The 25,046-nt window shown below is 37.5% G+C and overlaps 1 protein-coding gene across 3 annotated transcripts in view; it reads left to right on the top strand.

The window, feature by feature from the left end:
• Window positions 1-25,046, top strand: part of grid2 (glutamate receptor, ionotropic, delta 2) — a 427,641-nt gene that overhangs the window by 370,257 nt on the left and 32,338 nt on the right. For all 3 annotated transcript variants that reach the window (XM_084389289.1, XM_084389290.1, XM_084389291.1), the window contains exon 13: window positions 7,870-8,065. In XM_084389289.1, coding sequence (XP_084245415.1) covers window positions 7,870-8,065 — 196 coding nt within the window. The remainder of the gene's footprint in view (window positions 1-7,869; window positions 8,066-25,046) is intronic.

Here is a 25,046-nt window from a genome sequence, read left to right as displayed (position 1 = left end):
TAAAACGTAAAAAGGACTCTTTGTCTGTCCGTCTCTTTGCTCTCAACCAGGCAGGTTAAATAAATTACCAGTGCAGAAATGTCTGACGTCATTCTCACTGGAATGATAAATCTAATTTGTGGCACAGGAAATTAAAACAGGGAGTTGCATGCCCGCAGGAGATCTTCCACACACGCACACACACACACACACACACTTGTATATGTGGCTTACGGGGACTTTCCATAGGCACAATGTTTTTTTATACTGTACAAACCTGTTTTATGAAAATGATTGAATTTTATTTATTATTATTATTGTTATTATAAAATGTTTATATGAAATGCAATAAATATACATATTCAATGTAATACTGTTTACGTTCACTTAAAACATAACTTACTGTCTTTACGGGAATGCTGGCCAAGACCGTCATTTTGACATACTTTGTGTGTATTTGAGTGTATTTGTAGTTTAAGTGCAATAAGCAGCAAAAAAGAACTCAATTTAGTAATGAGAGGCGGCTTTATATCTGCATAATCATGTAACAGCAACAATATTCATCCGGAGCAAATGAGTGAGCGAGGGGAGGCGGTTTGTGTGTCAACTCGCTGTTGGAGAGATGAGAGAGCGAGAAAGCTTAGACTCACTGTGATAATACACCACTGCAGAAATCCACCCGCACTTGGGTGTTAATGTTAATATATATTAGGGCTGGGGGAATTAACGCGTTCCTGTTGCGGCTGCTATTGTGAGTGTGCCGAACCAAGTCACCCTGTCATGATGGAGAAGGACAAGGATGGAGTTTTAGGAAGAATGTTTGCATTTAAAAAGTTGCCTGATGGCGCGTTTGACAAAACAAAGATGGTGTGTACAATTTGCGAAGCTGAATTCAAATACCATAGAAGCAATTCGTCTTTAATATACCATTTAAAAGCAAAACACCCAGTTGCTAGCAATTGCTTTTTTAAATTCAACTGGCACTTTAACATTTTGTTGTTGTTTTTATATTGTTGGTGCATATAAATAAATGATTTATTTTGGCCAATTGGCTTTAAGTTCTAATCTAATCTAGACTTTTTGATGACCTTGATGGTTTTAATATCAAACTTACCCATTTTATGTGATGGGAACAACTACTCTGTGGTTCTGAGGAGAGTCTGTTTACAGTTGTAAAGTTGTCATTAAAATATTATTTAAAAAATATACTTCCTTTGTGTTGTTTAATTTAATTAGGTAATTCTACATTTAAATATTGATGATTACAAGCTTGGGGGAAAATGCGATTAATTGCAATTAATCACAGCAAATTGTGCGATTAATTCGTTTTTTTTTATTATTATTGATTCCCAGTCCTAATATATATACCTTTCACCGCAAACAAGCAGAGACGGTCCAAACTGCGTCCGTCACTTTCAGACTTGGAGCAGGGTGGAGTTATGGGGTTTTACCGACAGTTTGAGGATCCAGTTTAGTCACAAGTTCTTTTTTAATCAGTTTTCATTGGTTAAATGTTTGCAAAACCCACAGACAGGTGTAAAGGGTGACCAATAGTAATGATTTGGAGCTACTAGGTTTCCGCCCTATACAGAGACGATATACAAATTAAATTTGTTAACATATTTAAGCTTTGCAAAACTGTTAATACCAGATTTTGGTTTAGTGCACTTTATCAAAAGTTGTCACAAATGATACTCACAAATCCATTCCAAGTCACTGCCTTGACTCCGCCCACTATAAGATGTCACTATTCAAGCGCACTTATCGGACTAATCAGATTCACCGTGCCCAGCAGTCATATAAGCTAAGGCTGCGTCCTCCGAAGGTCGCAGTATTCAGTAAAATTGAGTTATTCCTCGTGCGGTGTAAAATACTGCAATTTCTTTCTTACTTTGCAATCTAACGGTTACTTTTCTTAAATGAGACCGCCTCGATGACGTATGCAGCCTTCAAATGCGATCTCAGGAGGATGCCGCCTTCGAAATGAGATGCAGCTATAATCAAATAATCAAATAATCAAATTCAGCAATGACTAGCAGTGATAGAGTTAATTGTGCTTAACAATCCTCGTAATATAACCATGTAGGCGATTTGGGTAGGTGGTGTTACTAGGGAAAATGAGAGTATTTAGTATTTATTTTTTCATGATCTCGGTTTGTTTATTTTTCTTTGCATTAGATTATCATTAATGAGCCTGTGCTTAGATCGCTTGATTCTAGCTCTATGCACCTAATTAGGATTTCCATAAATTTAAATGTATTATCTTTTAATGTGTAGACGATGGCAGGGTCATTACAGAAATAATTACAGCCTAAACTCCGCACCCAGGGGTCTGTTGTATTTAAAATACACCATTCAGTCAGGAAGAGCTGAAAGATTTATGAGACCAACTGGGTGGTCGGGTGAGTTCACAATTGGATAGTTTTGTCTTGAGAGGAGTTTCATTACCTAATAGATTTAAAGTCAGTGCAGTTTGTTTAGGATCATATTCTTTTGTTGCTGTGAGAATTTTTAAGCCCGATGGATACTGGACAAAAAGAGGGAGTGTTAGTTCATCAGTCTCTTTTTAATCGACTTTACTGATCCTAACCCAGTGTTAATTAAATCAGAGCAAAATCAACTTATCAACAACTCTCACTTACCCCACATAGCTCTTAACCAGTTAACACAAAATCTATACATTCGCTCGTTTCATTCATCAGGCTGGTCCTCAAGGAATTCAGATGAACACTTTGTACTTATTTGATAATGAATGCATTTATGTGAAACTTTTGCATCAAGGCTGACTTCTGCCTGCAGAGTAAAATTTTACTCTGGAAATTGAGTATTTTTTTGTTTTGTTTTACAATATGTACATGCTGGCACAATGATGGCTTGGATTCAGCTGTAGATGTTTAGAGAAAGAGAAAATGTATCATCTTGTGATTGAGGAAAACACTTTCAGTTTGTGCTGATTGCTATTGTTTTGAATGATTTGCAAGACTGTGCCACTGATTTGCTGGATGTGATGCAGCTTAGCAAAAAAGAAACACATCACTGATGTTCCCTTTTATCCTGAAACCTTTTATCCTTTTTTTACAGAGAAAAGTAATAAAGACTGTACTGCAGCCTTAATGTTTAAATCTGCATACAATGCGCCCTTGTAAGGAAGTGCATTTGAATATTCATGCATATTGTTACATCAGTTTAGAAATATAAAAATGGTTTAGGAAACAGACTGTACTGCGGACTGCGGCTGTGAGATGGCGTCCATCTGTGAAGGTGAAGGAGGGCCAGGCTACAGGCTTCTCGAGATTTGTTTTTTTCTGCACTCACAGTTTCCCATGCCAGTTTGCCTGCGGTCTGGCTAGGCATAGTCACTCCGTGCCACAGATGACAGTTTTCCTGGCCAAAGCAAAAAGATCAGCTAAGCGGCCGCAGCATTTGAATGCCGCCAGATGGTCACCTATAAAGGGTGTGAAAAAGCGTATACACAGATAGATTGCTATTCTTAAGGCTAATTGAATTTTGCAGTAACAAGAACACAATGCTGCATTGCAAATGTTCCGCTGGTATTAAAAATTACAGAGATAGATTAAACTTTGTAAGTCATCTGTTTGCTAGTGTACTCCTAAACATAAACTGTTTTCTATTTTAATATATTTTCAAATGTAATTTATTCCTGTGGTTCCTGAATTTGCAGCATCATTACTCCAGCCTTCAGTGTCACATGATCCTTCAGAAGTCATTCTAATATGATGTTAAACTCAATAAATGTGCTCAATAAACATGTCTTATTATTTTCAGTTGAAAACAGTTGTGCTGCTTAAAGGAACATGCCTTTTTTGGGGGACTTTTGCTTATTCACCGTATCCAGGGCCGGAGTGGGGCCACTTTTCAGGCCCAAGACCGGCCCACTTTTTACATGGTGGAATTCCAAATTAGCACTTTTTCCAAATTGGATAAATGAAGCAACAGTTCAGCTCTTACTATTGTGTAGTTTGTATTAATACCATGGTTCAACAAATAATGTAAAGGTTAAATAATAATTCACTTAACCTGTTAAGCGTTGCCAGTGCGTCGGCGCACTGAAGCGTTATTTATTTATTTAATTCAAAATTACTATCAGATTTAATGTTATACCTTGACAAACTATACATAATTAAAAAGATATAATACTCAAGTTTCAGTATTTGACCACTATTGTATTCTGAGAAACTCATAGTGACAGTTATGTCTTAATTTGTGTCAGGAGTTATGAAATGAAAAAATGAGTGATACCTTTAATATGAATTATGCGCGTCAGACGCTTTCATTCATAAAAAACTCCGTGCTGTCGTCATGACAGCGATACACAAAACAACGTGCCTCAGGGCTTTAGCTCAAAAATGTGCAGATTTGGAGAAATATTGATAGATTCTCATAGATTTACATCATATTTCTATAGACAGGAATAATATTTATTGAATTTATACCCAAATGCGTCGATGTAATCTTTATGAGCGTTTGTTACTCTGATTTACTGTGTTTTTAATTCATACCAACAGCCTGAGGGCGCTATATGCACAATAATAGTCCATATATGGAACATGAAGAAGAGCCATGATCATGTGACATTCCAGGACGTTAAAAACTTTAAAAGAAGCAATTCACCTTTGGCTAAGCCCCGCCCCCCTTAGTTACTGTTGCTAAATCCGACAACTTCATCTGGGCAACAAGGTGGCGGTAACGTTAGTCACCTTCAAAACTACCACAACAGCGTGTCTGTAACATTAACGTTAGGTGTTTGTATCTTGAATAACAAAGTTAGCTAACATCCAGCCGCTAGTCAAAACATACAATCCTGATTTACGTGATAACTAAACTATCGCTAAGCTTGCTTGCTAGCACCTTGATTCTTCATTAATTAGGGTAGAGAACCGAAATCATAACCTAAAACAGCATAAAACTGTCTAACTAGTATAACTTCACAGTAAGGTTAAAAGCAAAATTTACCACAAAAGTGTACTTGTTGATCCTTGAGGGGTTTAGCTGACTGTGAGGACGTCCACACAGTTTAATCCAAAGACGGCACTTGTCAGGATTTGACTTCGGTTTTGGGAAGGGAAAAAAACGGACACCCCCCTCCAACCTCTCTGGGAAACGCGTATCTGTGTTACAAATGCCCCAGGCACAACGTTTAACCATATTTTTGATTAAACTACGACGGTAATAGCCTGCCGAGACCAAAAGTATGAGACGCCTGTGTTAAAGTCATTGGAGCGCTGTGAAAAAGTGTCGGACCTCTGTGGGAGCTCGTTCTTGGCTGCGCTGTGATTGGTCAATCTACATTCTAGGGTGTGGCTTAGCCAAAGGCGAATTGCGACTTTATTTCACACAATTCTGACTTTATATCTCGCAATTCTGACTTTATAACACGCAATTGCGACTTTATATCACACAATTCTGACTCTATATCTCGCAATTCTAACTTTATAAGAAGCAATTGCGACTTTATTTCACGCAGTTCTGACTTTATATCTTGCAATTCTGACTTTATAAGAAGCAATTGCGACTTTATTTCACAGAATTCTGACTTTATATCTCGCAATTCTGACTTTATAACACGCAATTGCGACTTTATATCTCGCAATTCTGACTTTATAACACGCAATTGCGACTTTATATCTCGCAATTCTGACTTTATAACACGCAATTGCGACTTTATTTCAGGCAATTCTGACTTTATAACACGCAATTGCGAGGAAACAAGCTTCCATACCTCCTGGCCTCTTCCTCCCATCCATCCTCCCTGACGCGTACCGTTACGGTAGGGCCGGCCCAGCTATCGGTAGGCGCCGGCGGTGCCGCGGTAGCCTACCTGAGAAAACGTTTTGGAAAAGACGGGCTATGGACCCAACCAACTCTATAGGAGGGGAGGGGAGAACTCCCTCACATGGTACAACCCATGCAGAGGCTGCGCGCTGCGGTGTCAGAATGCGGAACGTGTAATGTAACTAACGTGACAAATGTGAAAAAAAAAAAACCTCGACCGGCCCAAAAGTGAAGCGGCCCACCGGGGATTCTCCGGATTCTCCCGATTACCCACCCCGGGCCTGACCGTATCCCCCAGAGTTAAGTCCATACATACCCTTTTCATCTCCATGCGTGCCGTAACTCTGTCTGACACACCCACCGCTAGCCTAGCTTAGCACAAAGACTGGAGGTAAACGCCTCCAGCTAGCTTACTGCTCCCAATAAGTGAATCACTCCGCCCAAGTAGCAGTGCTTCGCCTTCTGAGAATATAGTTCCCAGTATGTATATAGTTAGAAGATGGCTGTGTCTCATGTGACCTTGTTATTTGTACACGCTGTGACTATACAAATCACAACATGTAAACAGAAAGATGTTGGCGTTATTTTGTCACTTATTGGGAGCAGTATGCTAGCTGGAGCCATTTACCTCCAGTCTTTGTGCTAAGCTAGGCTAGCGGTGGGTGCGTCAGACAGAGTTACGGCACGCGTGGAGATGAAAAGGGTATGTATGGACTTATCTAACTCTGGGGGATACAGTGAATAACCTAAAGTCCCAAAAAGTCGGCGTGTTCCTTTAACAGTCAATTTTATTTAATTTTTTTATGAATATGAAGTTCCAAAGAAAAGCATTCATTTGAAATAGAAATGTTTGTAACATTGTCTTTGCTGTCTCTTTTGATCAATTTAACGCGTCCTTGCGCATTTTTAATTCCTTAAAAACGTATATATTTTTAAACCTTTGAACGATAGTGTATTTATAATATTATAAATGTATGTAATTTATAATGAGTAACTGGAAGCACTGCATTAAAACAGAAGACAAATACAACAATAATAAAAATTAAGTAATTAATAATAATGAATTATTTTGAATTAATATCGAAGACTGTTTATGGCGGGGTCAGGTTATTTTATATGTTCTGCCCAAACTTCCTGTTTTAATAAGGAAGACAGGGGTGAAAACTTGTAATTATTAAGTGCACTGTGACCTACAGAGTAAACCACAAAGATGAAGGACTTGCATTAGCACTGAAGCATTGCTCAGTAGCCCTACGGTGGTGTTTTATAGTACTGCAGGGTACTCGCGGGTCACTTTTATGGCTATTCTCCATGCAAATGACACCCAACACATAACCATAATTCTCAGGGAGGGGCGGGGATTAAGTGGCGGGATTAATTAGGAGCAATAAAAGATTAACGTTTGTGGGCAAGTTCATTAAACCTTCAAAGGATGCCAGCGGAGTTAAGCACTAGAAGAAGACGACAGCTGTCTGATGTAATAATATTTGATAAATTAGAGGTCAGTCTGATTATCTGCGCGAATCTCAACGGCACCAACCCATGCTCTCCGCTGTCAGTAACCTACTGCTTGAATGTATATAAATATTATTATATAGTGGATGTTGAATATTGATACAATGCGAAAGCACTCATTTGTATCCTTATCAGTTTTCAAAATGAAGTGAGACTTTTGAAACTCTTTGATGAACTGCAGTATGATGATGATGATGATGGCGTGAAGGGAAACCAAGAAGGCTTCATCTTTATTGTGTTTTCCAATTATTCGCTTAATATAAATATTACTGCAGGGAATTAGTGTCCCTTGGTTGGCTAACTTTTAATTAGATGTAAGATATTAACACAAGTTGCTGAATAAACAGTATTTGACATAACATAAGTGGGTGAGCAACAGTCTGCGCAGCAGAGCCGCTGGATAGATTTACACTCACTTACATTGGCCCAATTAAGCTCAAACGTGTGGGTATTCATGCATTCACATTGTAGATTTTTCAAATAATGTTTTAATCGTAAAATTGCTATGCCCCCAGGCATCAACCCAGTAATGTTGTTTTCTAAATATCTTTGATTTGAAAATGTTTCGTTGTTCCCCTACAGGTCACTGCAGGACTTGGCTAAGCAGACAGACTTGCCGTACGGCACGGTTCTGGACTCCTCTGTTTACGACCAGGTCCGCAGTAAAGGCATGAACCCTTTTGAGAGGGACCCGATGTACTCACAGATGTGGAGGATGATCAACCGCACAGGAGGAGCTGAAAACAACGTGGAGGAATCAAAAGAAGGCATCCGGAAGGTAGGACGCTCTCGGCGCTGTGACTACCGCCACCATTTATCTAATTACAGTGCTTAACTGCAGTACAGTGCTAATGTTCTCTGAATAGAGATATCAAAGTAAAATTGCACTAATGCGACTCAATGGTGCTTGAGTTATGAGTGATTTAACTCTGAGAATTCCCCCACTGAATTCCCATACTAATTAGTTGCGGGTTAATGCCTTATTTGTTAACCCATGTTTTTTATTCCTCTCTTCCAAGCGTGTTTTCATTTGGAATTTTAAACGAGCTCGAACACTGCAATTAAAAAGGCTGGTAGGCAAGTGAAGTATGAAGGCAGTCTGTGCTGCCTTCAAATCTTGAGAGTATCCTAAAGAGTAAATGGCTTGGAGTGTTTTGTTAATGTGATATCATCTCACAGGTGTTCGGTTAAATATTGTATGACAAGGTGACACCTCTGTCTTGCCGGAGGCATCACCCTCCTTCAGCCTCTCCTTCCTTCGCCTCTCTTCTGTTCCTGCCTGCCTCCTTTGGTAGCTTGTAGGCTTCAGAGCACCCCCTAGTGACCTACTTCTGGAGTTTCTCTCATTATTTATGACCATGAAATGATTTACATTTCAGCCATTTAACAGATGCTTTACCCAAAGCCATTTACAAAAAGTGCTTCAGCTTTACATATGATGCTGTTTAAATGATTGTCAACAGACTGTTGCCGTAAAAATCCCGTAACTAATAAGCAAGCCAACATGATATAAATTTTTTTCCAATTATACAATTATTAAATATGCTCAGAATTTGTTGAAACCGAGAAATCTGGACATACTGTGCAGACAAAAAATGTTTGCATCTTAAATAAAAAATTCTAAAGTTTAATTGGTATTAATTTGTGATTACATTGGGTAATCCTTCAATTGTCATCAATGCAATAATATTAAGGCATCAATTTAAAATATTGTGTAGATGTACAACTATGCGTGTTGTTGAAGGGTTAGTTCACCCAAAAATGAATTATTATCCCATAATTTACTCACCCTCAAGCCATTGTAGGTGTATATGACTTCCTTCTTTCAGCCAAATACAATCAGAGTTATATAAAAAAATATATATCCTGGCTCTTCTAAGCTTTATAATGGGAGTGAATAGTAACTGAGATTTTGAAGCCCAAAAAAGCTCATCCATCCATCATAAAAGTAATCCATATGGCTCCAGGGGTTAATAAAGAGGCATCAAATCTCACCTAAGCTACGTCATACGTCAGGTCAGAGGTCACTCTTCAACTTGCGTACGACCGTAACCGGAAGCTAGTAATTATAGTTTATAAAGTTTTAAATATGGATATTTTTCTCACAAAAATGCATCACTTCGCTTCAGAAGGCCTTTATTAACCCCCTGGTGCCATATGGATTACTTTTATGATGGATGTATGCATTTTTGGGGGGCTTCAAAATCCAAGTTATCATTCACTCCCATTATAAAGCTTGGAAGAGCCTGAATATTTTTTTATATAACTCCTCCGATTGTGTTTGGCTGAAAGAAGAAAGTCATAAACACCTAGGATGGCTTGAGGGGAAGTAAATTATGGGATAAATTTTCATTTTTGGGCAAACTAACCCTTTAAATGCAAAATTCCCCCCCAAAAAACTCCATTCCCAACAGAGACAATGGTGACTTTTTTGGCACATACTATTTTGATGTCCAAAAACAGTAATCTTAATATAAATCATGAACTGGCAAATCAAATTTTTTTGACAAATAGAGGCATATATTGTTCTCTACGATAATACAGTTTAAAAATACTCAACAAAGGACAAAAGATTTATTTTCCATTTCTAAAGGAAAAGTGGTGGATTCTTAGTAACAGGAGCCTCTCTGCCTCTCTGACATTTCCTCTTCTCATTTATTACATAAATAGCCTTGCAGGCTGTTTGCAAGCACAGGCAAATTTTCTTCATAGAATTTTCAGCCAAAAATTAAAGTTCTGTCATCATTTAGTTATTGACTTTCTTACGTGAAACAATTAAGTATAAATTTAGCAAAATGCCAGAGCTTCTGCATACAGTCAATGGGGAACAGGGGCTGTCAAGCTAAAAAAAACACATGAAAGTAGCCCATATAATTTATTTCAAGTCTTCTAAAACCATACAATAGCTTTTTGTGAGGAACAATAAATAACACCTTTTGTGTTTTACAGACAGAAAGAAAAAAAAGCTAAACTTAATGTTTGGAAAAATGTGATAGAGTAAATGATGGTGTATTTTCATTTTTGGTTTAACTATCTCCCTTTAAAGAATCAAAGAACAGCCGCAGAATTTGTTGTGTAACAGCAGGACTTGTCGCAGCTTGTGAGATTGATCATAAAGGACTGGACAAACATCTGCTCTGATTTCCCCAGCAAATATTTATGATGTTTATTCTCAATTGTATTCATCTCTTCTCTGAGCTAGTCATGTGCTAATGCTAAGAGCCCCTGTTTCTCATTTTTCAATAATAGGAGCAGACTGGGAATTTCATTTCTGTGCTAAGGAAGATGCTTTCATAATTCATGAGCAGAGCATACAAGATTTCTATTTTTATGCCACATTTTCACCCACATTGCAAAACATTAATACTTGCACTCAAGATGAATGTGTTTCATGAATTTTCATAGGTCTTATAAAGTGTAAAAAAGTAGGTGTCCCTGGAACTGAAGATGGAAAAATTAAGGCAACAGTTTGCAGTTAACGGTTTTTCTTCTTTGAATTGGATATGTTTACTTAATTATTTTAAATAAATGACTTGACTAAACTATGGAAACCCATTCCCGTCACATAAGGTGAAAAAAATTATGACATACTTAAGTCATAATTATGACATAAAAAGTCGAAATTACTGCATGATATACTAAATCGAAATTGACATACTAAATCGAAATTATGACACAACTAAGTAAAAATTATGAATTGCTGACAGGATGAATTGTGAACACATTGAGTATTTTAAACTTGGTTTTAGCTACTAATGATGAAATTCCTGCCTTATAAGCAGAAAGGCATGGAATAGCTCTGAGCAAATGCACTCTTGAAAGGATTTTAAGCAAGAACAAGCTTTGGTTGTGATCGGGCAGCAGTTTTCATTAAACAGTAAATACAGTCTACTCCTATAAAAATGATCTTGTATGTATCAATAAATGGCGCACGTGACATTTAATAAGAGTACCTCTTTTGTATTTAATCATAATCAGAAAGAATCAAAAGGAGCTTTATTGCCATGTATGTTTGCACACACAAGGAATTTGTTTTGGTGACAGAAGAAGCTTCCAGTACACAGAGACAGCAACAGTACACAGATAGTCAAATAAAAATAAAGATAAATGAACAAGATACACTTATGTATGTATGTATAATATAGCCTATAAATGGGAGGGGAAAAAATAGACACATTTTTATGTACAGGTGTGCTATATACAACAGAATAGAATATTAACAGGGAATGGAGCAAGAGGTAGGTTATTGTCAAATAAATATAAGTGGTATTGCACATATTTATCATTGCCCAGTGGAGGCATTTAACTGTCCATGCCTTACTCTATATTTATTTAAAAGCACAAAGAAAGATGATATTAGATAATGTTTGCACCTGAGATTTAATGATATGCAATTCATCCTGTGGAGGGTCACGTCAGATCAATGAGCAACAAGTCATAATTTCGATTTAGTTATGTTTCGGTTTAGTAATCTCATAATTTATATTTGCTATGTCAAAATTTGGACTTTATCAATCAATTTCGATTTAGTAAGTCATGTCATAAGTTGGAAAAAAAAATTCTAATGTGGCGGGAATGGGCTTCCATATCATGTCGTGTTGGGTCGCGTGAGATCAATGAGCAGCAAGTCAATTTTGACTTGGTATGTCAAAATGTTGACTTTTGGATAATAATAATGATTTTTAAAGTCATAATTTCATAATAATATCTCATAATTATGACGTATGTTTTTTTTTTTTTTTCTTATGTGGCAGGAATGGTCTTCCATACTAAACATATGTAGTTGCCATGACTTAAAATCTGTCATCATGGAAACAATTACCTTTTTTTATTAAAGGAGTCATAATGTTGTTTTAACTTTGGTACCCAATGCTCTATTATAGTCTTTCAGGCACTTCTAAAAAAGAAAAGTGGAAAAAAAATCAACACAGAGCCCCTCAGACCCTTATTTCTAAAGGCATTATTGTCTCGCGAGATCTGATGCGATGTTTTGGCTGTCGTGGACGGTCATTATAATAATGCAAATGAGGGGCGCGTTGATTGGTTGCAGGAAGGAGGGGGGTTGACACCGCAGGTAACTTCAGCATCATTACAAACTGACATGGCGCAAGTTGTCAGAACCCGACCCGGCCGCGACATATGGGATTCAACCGTACATGTTTGAGCCGGACTCTGAACCAGAGCTGGAAAGGGAAGATGTAGAGTTGTTGGATGCACGTCTACATCAAGATGTCTCTGAATGGTAAAGACAATCATTTTGACTGAGACATACATTAACATCAGTTCGAGCAAAAACGTGTGTTGCTATTTTCTCCCACATAAATTTACCTTTTATTTAATGTAGATTACATTAACGGAGATGTAGTTTTTTTTTTTTATCAGCTTACAGTGGTTTTGAGATTTTTACTATCATGTGGTGTTTTTGCCTTGTTTCACGTTGTGGTTATTTAGACATTCAATATGTTTCTTCTTTAGACATGCAACGTGATGTTATACTTGCATTTAAACAGTTTTAGCCACTGAGCATGGACTCCTGTACCGTCACTACTGTAGCTGCTAGTGTAAAACAAAGTGGAAAGATGTGGCTAGCATTCGTAGAGTCCATTCCCCGTGTTTACCTCGAAGGTAACGTTACATACAATAGCCGCATTAGCAGTTAGCTGCTATTTGTTAACCACAGTAGAGCAATAAAAACACAGTCTTACCTTTTCAATTTCTGGCAAGTCCCTGATGGTGGGGATGGCACCTTTTCCCAAACGGAGCTTCGAGGCCAAGTTCGCCTGATATTGCCCCAAATTTGTAAATGATTCCGGTGTAAAATGTTTAGCACACACACCTAACGATACGCCACTTGAAAGAGTTGTTGGGACAGCGTCATTAAAAATGAATTTCCTCCACTGTTCCCTGATAGTTTCGTCCGTTTTTGGTAGATAAAACACATTTGCATGTTGTTTGTGGCAGTCACCCACAGAGCATCTCAAGTGTAGGCTACACTCGGTTTCTCCATCTTTCTCGAGTCGACTAAACTGAATCTGAGGGGGAGAGGGGCGGGCTTCCCGCGGCATAGGTTTGCGGTGTCCATATTTGGTATATCCTCCCCCGTCTTGACGTCAAGAGGGGGAAGAAATCAAAATCTCGTTTTTTCGTGCGCGTGCACGTGGCCTATTTTACAAACCCTGAGGTAAACAAACGCTTCACTTTTAAATATCGGCTTCCCGGCCAGTGTACAATCATTATGCAATCATAACATACATTGATTCTCGTGGAAAAGTGAAATTTCTACATTATGACTCCTTTAAGTAACTGTATGGAGATCTTTTTTTTTTCTTTACTTTTATCAAGTTATTATAATAACTTAAAATGGCTCTATGCTAATTGTTCACTTTTATAATTGTTTTAATTTGTTCAATATTAGCAAAATTTGACTGAACAACGAAACTACTATAATCAAGTATAGTTGTGTTTCCCTTTTTTCAGTGTACTGTAACCTTTCAGAATATTTTTCACATACATTGCATCCTTAAAAGCAACGTCATATTACAACAATAGTCTGTTTTCCTGTTCACAACTAGAAAATCAAATGTGGATGTATGAAGGAGGCTTTGGCCTGGAAACTGTAACACTTGGAGAAGGACACAAGAAGGTCTGCATAGGAAGACATTTTTCAGGTCATAAGATGAGATATCCCCATTATGTCTAGCTCAGTACCCACTGGAGGAGAATTTTGTACATAGACCATTAGTTGACATCAAAACATGATAGAAAGAGGGGAGCGGGAGGGGGTGTGGGGAAGGAGAGAGAGGTGCCTTTGACTGCAAACAAGACAGTCGATATAAGCCAGCACTAAAAGGATTTCAATCATATTTCACCATGCACAGACTTCATTATCTAAGGCTTATATAATGGAAAGCATGTCCATTGCCTGAGAGAGAGAGAGAGAAGGAAGAAACTGAGGGCCAGACACAGCTGAGAGAGTGAAGAAGACTCAGGCACGGAGGAATTGGGAAGAAAGACAGATTAAAGGAGGAGTTTGCCCAAAAATGAGAGTTCTGTCATTATTTATGCACCTTTGTGTCGTTCCAAGTCTGTATGACTTTTCTATGCGCTTACAATGAATTGCTATTAAAGATTTCAAGCTCCAAAAAGGTCACAAAATAGCCATAAAAATGCCTTAAAAGTCACATATGGCTAATTAGTCACATATGGTTTGGGGTTGGTAAGTTTTGTGAAATATTGTGAAATATTATTACAATTTAAAATTACAGTTTTCTATTTAAATAAATGTTAAAATGTAATTGTATTCTTCAGCATTTATTTGAAATAGTTTTTTTATTTTTTTACATTATAAATATCTTTACTGTTACATTTGATCCATGTAGTGCATCCTTGCTGATTTTATTTTATTTTTTTCATATGGCTCATATATTCTGAAGTCACGTGAAGGTTTAGTGATTCATGAACGAATCACTCGGATCGTGTAGCTTCAGATGATTTTAAATACTTAGTCATGAGGACCAGTTTTATGGTGCTTATATGGTGATTTTGTGTCTTTTTTTTGAAGTTTGAAAGCTTTGATTCCTTTTTCATTGTAAAGTAATGGAAAACAGCAACCAAGACTTGTTTTTCCACAGAAGAAAGAAAGCCATGTGGATTTGAAACGATCAGTGGGTGAGTCAGCGATGACAAAATATTCAAGTGAATTCTCATTATAGAGGCTATCTAATGATCTTTCCTCCGTTCGTTCTTCATTCCCCAGATTCACACAAACACGCTATACAAAGAGCTGCTCTCTTCTCATTACACAAACACTTATTTATCATTTCATTCTCAGCTTGCTCATTAGCGTGTTGTCACACCGAACAGCACAAAACAGTGCAGTGCATGTGGGAAGTCGGACGGTGATTGTTTAGAAAGCGTGATGATGAGATTTGAGTCATCACCAGCTGAGGCAACGTGAACGCATGAGGAGGCCTGCTCTATGGGAAAAATTAAAACTCTTTAACACCTGCTTGGTGCGTTTGAGAAATGTCCACAAAGATCAAAGAGAGCCGCTGTGTTTGCGTAGAACTGTGTTTAGAGTCACGACGCTCATCGTGTGCACCTGCTCACCACTTATCACAAGAAATTACTATTGTTGATTTACAGATTTTTAGACCTTTGTTAAAAGCAGTGTGAATGTGTTTGTGTTAATCTCATCTTCATAAGAAGCTGAGAGTGTTTTATTAGCGCCATTTAACTCTTATTTGAAACCAAGAGACAGTACTGTGGATAAGCAGTGAGAGAATGTTTAGCGGTTATTTGTTAAAAAGGGCTTTCAAACTGACAGTGATTAAATCAATGCAAATTAATTAACAGTGATTAAAAAGGCCACCGGATCTCTGTGCTCAACCACTGTATCCAACTTTCAGGTGTTTCATTTGGACTAAAACAATTTGTCTTTTTAAAATGTTGTCTGACTAAATTCACAGCATTCTTGCTGCATATCACTGACAGTGTGGACGCCCTTAATAGTCTAATTGCAAGGACAATCTGTGTAGTTTTATAGCCTGTGAACATGTCAATCCCAAGAACACTTGCTGTGTTTATCGTTATTTTGATGTTTTGCGGGGCAAAACGGTTATATTCAGGTCCACACAGAACTCCGTAAGATCTCCACAGAATCGGAATGCCTAGCTTTCACAGACTTTCACATCCTCATGGGTTTGATTTATTAAATATTTTGACTAGTTTACTTATGCTTTCATTTACTAATGTTAGTGTAGTACTCTCAGCTCAGTTTAACACATTTTACCATGTTTAATTCCATAGATGTTTTTCCAAAATCAGTGCAGAAAATGCAAAAAAGTCTGTAGACATCTGCAGATTAGTCTGGGCCTGGATACAAATTTATATTGGAAACTTAGGAAATGGTAACAAATAGAATTTTGTCTTTACAAAATATTTAATTGCAGTTGTCACGATTCAATTTTATACGGTGTGTATGCACACTGCCGTTCACACAAGTTTGTGGTCGATACGATTTTTTATGTTTTTTTAAAGAACTCTCTTGTGCTCACCATGGCTGCATTTATTTGATAAAAAATACAAAAAAGATAATATTGTGAAATATTATCACAATTGAAATATCTGTTATATAAATCTAAATGTAATTTATTCCTGTGCTGTAAAGCTGAATTTTCAGCATCATTAGTTCAGTCTTCAGTGTCACATGATCCTCCAGAAATCATTCTAATATGCTGATTTGGTTTTTAAGGGGAACATTTTTTACTATTATTATTATCAGTGTTGAAAACATTTGTGCTCCTTGATATTTTTTTGTGGAAATGTAATATATCAAATAGTTTTAAAATAATTTGTAGCATTTTAAGGGCCAGATTTACTAAACAGGGCAAAATAGCATGAGAGCGCAATTCTAAAAAAAAAGCGCCGATGGGAGTGGAAAGTTCTATGTGATCTACTGACGACGCACAAATGACAGAACACAGACGCAGCCGGATCATTTCCATAATGACCAATGCAATCTACCGAGAGCAGCGCAAACTAGCGTTTAAGACATGCTTTTGGCTGTTAAATAGTGGTGCAAATACCAGTAAATTGACAAGCGCAAACCTTAGTAAATCACCTTGCGTGATTCATTTAAATACTCTCCTCCCATAAATTTTGTGTCTGAAAGGGAAACTCCTGCAAATGCATATGCAATAAGGTTAGCTGCAAAAATAACTGTCCATGCCTTTTCAGCGCAAATTTTTCACTGCATGTCATTAGTAAATCCTGACAGTAGTACCACCAAAAGATTGTGTGCCCCTGCGTAAGCTGTTAGTAAATCTGGCTCTAAATGTCTTTACTGTCACTTTTTTCAATTGAATGTGTCCTTGAAAATAAATCTTACTGTCCTCGAACATCAAGTATAGCCAAACATATGTCCTGTAACGCTTGTTTAACTAAATAAAACACTGAATAAATATTCTTTATATTTTTCCTTATTCTACATCAACTCTCTGAACCATACTCCACTCACAACACTCAAAGAGAGAGAGAGCAGAAGAAAAAACAGAGAAAATTAAAAGCGCTTTGGACACCAAATGGAGAAGAGAGAGAGAGATAGTGTAGGAAACGTGGAAGGGGAAGATAATTGAGACTGGACATCACAGGTACAAATAAATGAGGAAGAGAGGTAGAATGGAAATGCTATTTAACTGGAATTAGCCGAGACTTATCTTCTTCCTCCTGATAGATTTAGTGGAGCATTGTTGCTATAGGCATCTGATGGAATGAGCTGGTGTTAGAGCTTCAAGAGAAGGGGCAGGCCGGAGAAAGACCCAAAGAGAGAGGATAAGTGTTCAGAAAAGATAAGAGGATTGCAAGAAGTGGTGATAATTGTGAAGCTGTTTTTAAGGGGTCTGATATGTATATGACTTTAAATGCAGACTTATTCATATACTGCAATTTGTTCAGCAAAACTGAAATTAAAATAAGATCTAATTGAGGAGGGTTGATCTAAAAGGAAATTAGGCCCCATTGTCTCTCTGAACTTCGGGAAAGGCTGAGCTCAGAGTGCTGGATCTACTTGGCAGAACATCGGACTGCATGGAGAATAGGGGTGGGTGATATACTGGTAGAAACAATTAACTGGTAGAGATTTTGGACTGTCGTCTCTATCGCAGTTACACTCATGTGACGTTGCTGTGCTGGCGATCACGAAAGCTTATCATTTGCTTGAGTTTTTAAGCATTGCGGTTTAAAAACAAGTTATTTGAAACTCTTGAATCGCAATTAGCAGCGAAATATATCTCGATTCAGTGTATGGGCGCGCTCTCTGAGAGACAGAACTGAGTGCTTTTGCCACCTATTTGGGCTTGAACAGTTAAATACACAAACCTATGTGTCAAAGTGACCATGTATTTTCAAGTAAACACAGTAATTTATGTCTTATAACTGAACTTTGAGGTGAGAGAGAAAACGCAAGTATATTGGATCCGGGCAGTCTGTCTTAAAGTGACAGCATCCAAATTTACCTGCTGTCATTATTAATTTTAATCAAACAACAAAAAAGAGAAAATCTCTCAGTGCTCTTGACTGAATCACTTTTGTAACTTTAATAAGAAAATTTTTATAAAACAAGGAGTGCAAAAAAACCTGGGGTGTAAAATCTGTATCTTTGGGTGTAGGGATAATTCGACTCATACAAACATATCAAGCCTTTGTTTAGTCATGGCTTAGGCAATTAAAATCAGTTTACAGAAAACCGCACACCGGCACGTCGCGGCTAATGAGCTTTCATCAGGACCCAGTTTTCTGTAAACTGATTTTAATTGCTTAAGCCATGACTAAATAAAGGCTTTTTATATTATTTATATTTACTTAAATTCTTGAGTGCCTTGGCTTGATATGTTTGTAAGAATACATGTATATTTTATTTAGTAAAGACTATGCATTGTTTTATTTATACATTTGATTACTTAAAGGTGCTGTATGTAACTTTTCTACTAAAATGAATCCTTTTTTTTATAGCGACAACACTGCAACTTATGACATGGACTTATGACTTATACAACTTATGACATGTCTGATAACACTAAGAAACGACCTGCTCCCAGCACAACACAGACTCCAACACAAACTCCACATATTGATAAAAAAAAAAAAAAAAAACTTTTTTCTGCTGAAGCTCGTAAGGCCAGACGTGAATCGCCTGGACTTCGGGTGAAAAAACACGGCTCAACATCGGCAGGGCATTTGAATCATGGAGAAACCTTATATACAAACCTAGAATGTACATTTCCTGAAGAAAATGTGAAGTGGTGCTTGCAGTGGCAAAATTCGGCACGGTTGATAGGGTTCCATACTTATCATGGTACGAGCATGGAGCATTAGTTCAACGTCAAGCTGATAAAAGTAGCCTATTATTGTAACGTTGCAGTGGGAGTTTACCTTAGTTTCCAGCATGTTGTGTGATGCTTTCCCCGGTGTGTTGTCTCAGTCTGAAGGTACCCACAGTGCTCGCTCATAAATTCGAGCACGCGCAAGAGCACGCGCTTGTAAACTTATTGGTTGCAATCTGAAACATCACCGCTAGAGGTCGCTGAAAACTACATACAGCACCTTTAATACATTATATGAAGCATTTCTAGTGCTTGAAGTTTTTCAGGTATAGGTCTTTGTTCTATTGTAGTTTATTTTCTTTGCTCTTTCTTTATCAGTTTACTTGTCTTTGTCAATTTACTAGTTTTATAGGCTAGTATTAGTTTTTTTAATGATATTGAAAATGGTGATAAGAATTAGTTTCAATGTTATCAAAAATGTTGATATCATAGCTTTATTTAAAGCAAAAATAACTATATTGTGATATATATACCAACAACTTTTATTGCATCCAAAATCATGTGTACGCACATCAGAATTATGAACCTGTAAGTAGCAACTCCCCAGAAGGACTTGGAAGGAAGCGCATTCCTGGTGTGACACTTAAAAGAAAGGATTATGACAGGGTTTAATTGTTGCGAAGGCTGAAATTCCCTTTTTAAAGTAGAAATGGCTGGCTTAAAAGTAAATTCTGGAGCTCACGTTGCCATTTCTCTGAGCAGTGTTTCTCCTTCATGCAGATAAACATTCTCAATCAGATTCTTAACGAGTCACTCCGGTGAATTGTAATGACGAATGTGCTATATTACTAGGGAAATGGAAAGCCCACACAGCAGCTCTTCCACGTGGGGGTGGGGGTGGGGGACGACATAACTAATGCAGAGGGCATAAATTTGCAGGGAGAAACATCAGTGTGAGAAAAAGCAAAAGACAAACAGCCTTTAAAGGATGAGTTTAATCTCCAGCTCAACAACCCTCCGGTCTGCCAGCAAGATGACCCAAATTGGATCATTAAATTTCACTTCTGTATTCCTGTGGAGACGTGAGAAGGAGAATGGCCCCTCCGCCCACTATTCTTTTCAGTTTGTTTTTAGGAGACAAAGTTCAATTATTGAATTGTAAATAAATTAAAAGGATGGGGCGGCAGTATCTTAGTGTCAGCAGCCGCATACATTTTGTGGCGACTGTGTAGAGCAAGAGGTGAGTGTGTGTGTGTTTTCTTGAGGTAAACTTCAGCGATGCCCCGCTCATTCTTATTCTGTTTGTCCCTGCATCCCTACACCACATCTTTATCTTTGTCTGCGGGAGACAAGATGGCCCACCGCCAGGCCTTAATGGACTTTTGGAAAGCAAAGAAAATAATACATCACAGGTCGAGAAAGGAGAGGTAGAAAAGGGGTAGTGGTCCTAAATATTTATTTCTTGCCAGCAAATATTTGAGAAAATGACCATGGCCATTCATAGAAATACTACCTGGGCTTCACCCAGACTCCCATGCACCTGAATACACACAAACCATTTGTTATTACCTAGAAAACATGAGCATTCATGTGTGTATTTGCGGTTATGGAAAAATAATAACAGTAACGTCAAGCATTGAATCGCAATTGACACCGCAAAACCTTTCCCCACTGTCTCAAATTGTGAATGCTGGTGTGTCACGCACAATATTACTTTTTCCTGTCATTGAAAGTGCCGGTAGGGTTTCATTTTTCCAAATCCGACATCTATGACTTGGCTTACCTTTACAACGCACTTTTGCACTTCATGATTGTTTAATTAATTTTTTTTATGATATTAGTTGCCTCAAACAGGAGTTTCTTTGCAAATCTCAGGAGTTCTGACTGCATGTTGCTAAGCAAACAGCACAAGAGTCACCATGTCTGCGCTGGACGCAACAAAGTGACCGTTGCAAATGCATTTGTTCTTTGTGTCAGAAGTAGCTCGAGCACTTAAGGTACGTCAGAAAATAGAACAGGGCATCAGTAATTTGTCGCCCCATCCAGTGTAGACGGCATCACTGATTCTAACAGGTTTTATCTGCTTTTTGTTGCATTGCGCCAATCGAGTCTAGTGTAATAATCATGAATATACTATATGTTTTTTTTTTTTTTTTTTATGAAATATACGTTCAATTATATTCATAGTTTCTATTTTTCAGAGCTTGTTGTAATACATTATATGAAGGATATTTAAAGTACAGTATAAATGGCTTAATAATGTTGTATAATTAATAATTAAGTGCAGAAAAATTATTATTATAGTCTTTTTTTTGTATTAAGGCCCTTCCACCACAAGAACTATAACTATAAATATAATAACATCTAGAGATAACCATATTAGTGTCACGGGTGTGTGCAGGCAGAAGAAGGTGAGGAAGGCAGAGCGCTTCAATGCAAGAGTTTAATTCCAAAATATAATCCAAAACGGTATAAACAGGCAGAACACACACTCTACATACAACTAACAGCCGACCAGGACAGACTGAACAGAGGAAACTAAATACACACAGATGAACTGAAAACAGGTGATACAAATGAAGGTAATTAACAAGACACAGGTGATACAAATGAACTAAAGAGGGTAACCAGGGAAACAGATGAGCTAATCAGAAAAATAGAAACACAACACTGACAGTAATGTGACAATTAGCATCCAAACCAATCAACAACTATTATTTGTACACACTGCAGTTATGTCTTCTGCCACTTTAAATGCTTGAGCTTATTAAATCTAGGTGGATTCTGATTGGCTGCCAATGTTTTTATTGTTCTGAAAATGATTCCTACAGTATCGTTCCTCTGAGTCGTTTAGTTATAGCTGTGGTGTTCTAGAATTAGATAGATTGCTAAAACTTTATAGTTATTGTTATAGCCAGTGTCCTTGGTGTAAACAGCCCATTTACACACCTAATTCCAAGAAGGCGGATGGGATAAGAGAAATTAAGATCATAAATAAGCTTATATTTAATTAAAAACTAAAACGTATTGGCAAATATAGTTAATTGTTATTGAAAAATATTATTTTACACCATTTTTGTCTTAGTATGTATTTGTATACTTATTAGACTACAACACTGAACAGGTGTGGTCACATTTAACATTGATCATTGAATTTTTGCATGCAAAATCCACATTCAATGCAAATAATTTTGAGAATAGGAATTCACGCATTCAGGAATTTCACATGAGCACAAAATATTTTCCTGCTGACTTCGTAACGGGTTCAAGTCTTTCACAGATTCACCACGTTGACCAGCAATATTGACTATATACTGCTAAACGTTTTTGCCTGCAATATTTTGCTAATTGACCTTTAGCTTAGCAACATGCTAACAGCTGTCACATCTGGAGTGTGCCTGTTACAGCATGCCTTAAGACTCTGCCTGGAGGAAGTTTGCAAGGTTTTGGAACAGAGCCAGAGTGTGCGACCTTAAATTATTCTAAAGTCGGAAGAAAGTGTGCTGTCTGTTGTGAGAGGACAGGTTTGCTGGAACTCTCTATCTTTGTCATCTCAGCATGAGTAAAAACCATAAAATGTCACATCACAGCCACTCTTGATGCCGAGGACAGGGGCTTCATGAAGTGTGTATGTCGCAACTGTGAGGAGGACCAGAGATGGAGCGCTGCTGATGACAGCCACATGAGCGATGGGGAGCACTCTGATTATACAGCAGGGTGTGTGAGCATGCATGCGTTCAAAGATGTGCATGTGTGCACTCATATCAGTGAGTGCTAAGAATGTCAGGATGTCTGTGTCCTAGGGACTTTTGACAGCTTTTTCTTGCTATCTCTGCAGGGATTTAGTGAAGCCTGTATTTTCCTGCTACATGGACAAGATGCATCCACTGATCCATGCTGTCATCACAAATAGACTGAGAGAATCAGCAGAAGAACCATTACTTTCTGAACTATTTCAGTATCATGTACAAAAAAAAAAATTGGTGTGGTCCAAGACTTGGCAGGCAGACTGTGATTCAGTGGGTGACCTGACTTTGAATCTTGCTTGATCCTTCTCCTACTTGTCTTTGGTTGTTTTTTGCAAGGAGTTAAAGAGATAGTTCATCCAAAAATGAAAATTCTGTTATTATTTACTCACCCTCATATCCTTCCCACATAACCCATATAAAGCAATTGTATCTCTTCACAAGAATTGGATTAAACCCCTCAATTCATATAGATTCATTTTCTGAGGCCTTTATAACCTTTTTGTATCTTCTAAGTTTTGGTTACCTATACTTTCAATGGAGGAACAGAAACCTCTTTGAAATGGTTTGAAATGACATAAGAGTGTAGAAGTTCTGTCCTTAAAGTGTTGTTGCAGAGAGGTTAGATGACTTTCTTTGCAATCAATCTCTATATTCTCTGAGGCTAAACTTGCAGTCTCATGGCTGTCTTGGCTGCTTTATCTTTCGCCCTTTGTGTGGGAAGCTCAAAAGGATATGAACAGACCCTCTTCTCTTTTCTTTTGAAGGCTATGTCTAACAGTGGTGTGTTTGAGTAAATGATCAAAAGAACAATTCAGCTTATATATAGCCTCAAATTCAATGTTAAATAACCATTGTATTTTAGTTTTGTATGTGCAAACATTCATAGCACTTGGAGAGGTGGAAGCTTGCTGTAGGATTCCTTGAATCTATTTGGTCAAACAGTTCCAAACAATGCTGAAAATTCAAAAGCAATGGGACTTTCACAAACTATCACTCTGTGTATTAGTGGTGAAGATATTTTTAGCGATTCTTTCCACAGGTTATATTGTTACCCGAGTAGGTGGCAACATGGAAAGTCTTTATGAGGGAGTTATTGACTCATTCATTCATTCATTCATTCAAATACATAAAAAAGATTAAAGGGTTAGTTCACCCAAAAATGAAAATTCTGTCAGTAATTACTCACCCTCATGTTGTTCCAACCCCGTAAGACCTTCGTTCATCTTCGGAACACAAATTAAGATATTTTTTCTTAAATCTGAGAGCTGGATCACTCCTCCATAGGCTTCTAAGGCATTATAACTTGCTGGCCCAGAAAGTGTATTAAAGACATCGTTAATATAGTCCAAGTGACTACAGTGGCTCAATCTTAAGTTTATAAAGCGACGAGAATACACACTGTGCGTGTGACGTACAACACAGAAGCGCTGCGCAGTTATACTACGTGAAAAAACTCCAGGCCCAGAGAGAAGGAAATGAATAGTGGAATAAAGTTGTTATTGTTTCTTTTTGCGCACAAAAAGTGTTCTCGTCGCTTTATAAACTTAAGATTGAGCCACTGTAGTCACTTGGACTATATTAACAATCTCTTTAATAACTTTTCTGGGCCAGCAAGTTATAATGCCTTAGAAGCCTATGGAGGAGTGATCCAGCTCTCAGATTTAATCAAAAATATCTTAATTTGTGTTCCGAAGATGAACGAAGGTCTTACGGGGTTGGAACAACATGAGGGTGAGTAATTACTGACAGAATTTTCATTTTTGGGTGAACTATCCCTTTAATTCATGAATTAAACAAGTGATGTTCTTTATGAGTGACTCATTGAATCATCCACTCAAACGATTTGTTCAAAAACACTGATTAATTCAGGAGCCAAACGGGCTGCTCGGAGACGGGCTTTGGTTGATTTAACTGTCTTTGTGTGGAATTATTTTTGTTGGCAGAGCAAGTAACAATATTTTTATCTAAAATGTAATTTACTCGATATTAACTTTTTTCCTTTGTGTCAATGACTTTCTTGTCAAACCTATGTTGACATAGATGTTTGAATAAAGAGAACTGAAACAATGGATGGGAGATGAAAGTGTGTATTGTCAGATTTTAATGACTTATATTGTCATCATGAACAGTGAAAAACAGTCATGTCCCTTTCACTTATTCTTTCTGTCAGCCATTGAGCAACGTTTGA

The sequence above is a fragment of the Rutilus rutilus genome (genome assembly GCF_951802725.1).
Source record: "Rutilus rutilus genome assembly, chromosome: 19".
In the NCBI taxonomy this organism is placed as follows: Eukaryota; Metazoa; Chordata; class Actinopteri; order Cypriniformes; family Leuciscidae; genus Rutilus; species Rutilus rutilus.
Note: the sequence above shows the minus strand (reverse complement) of the source record. Positions and strands in the feature narration are given on the sequence as shown.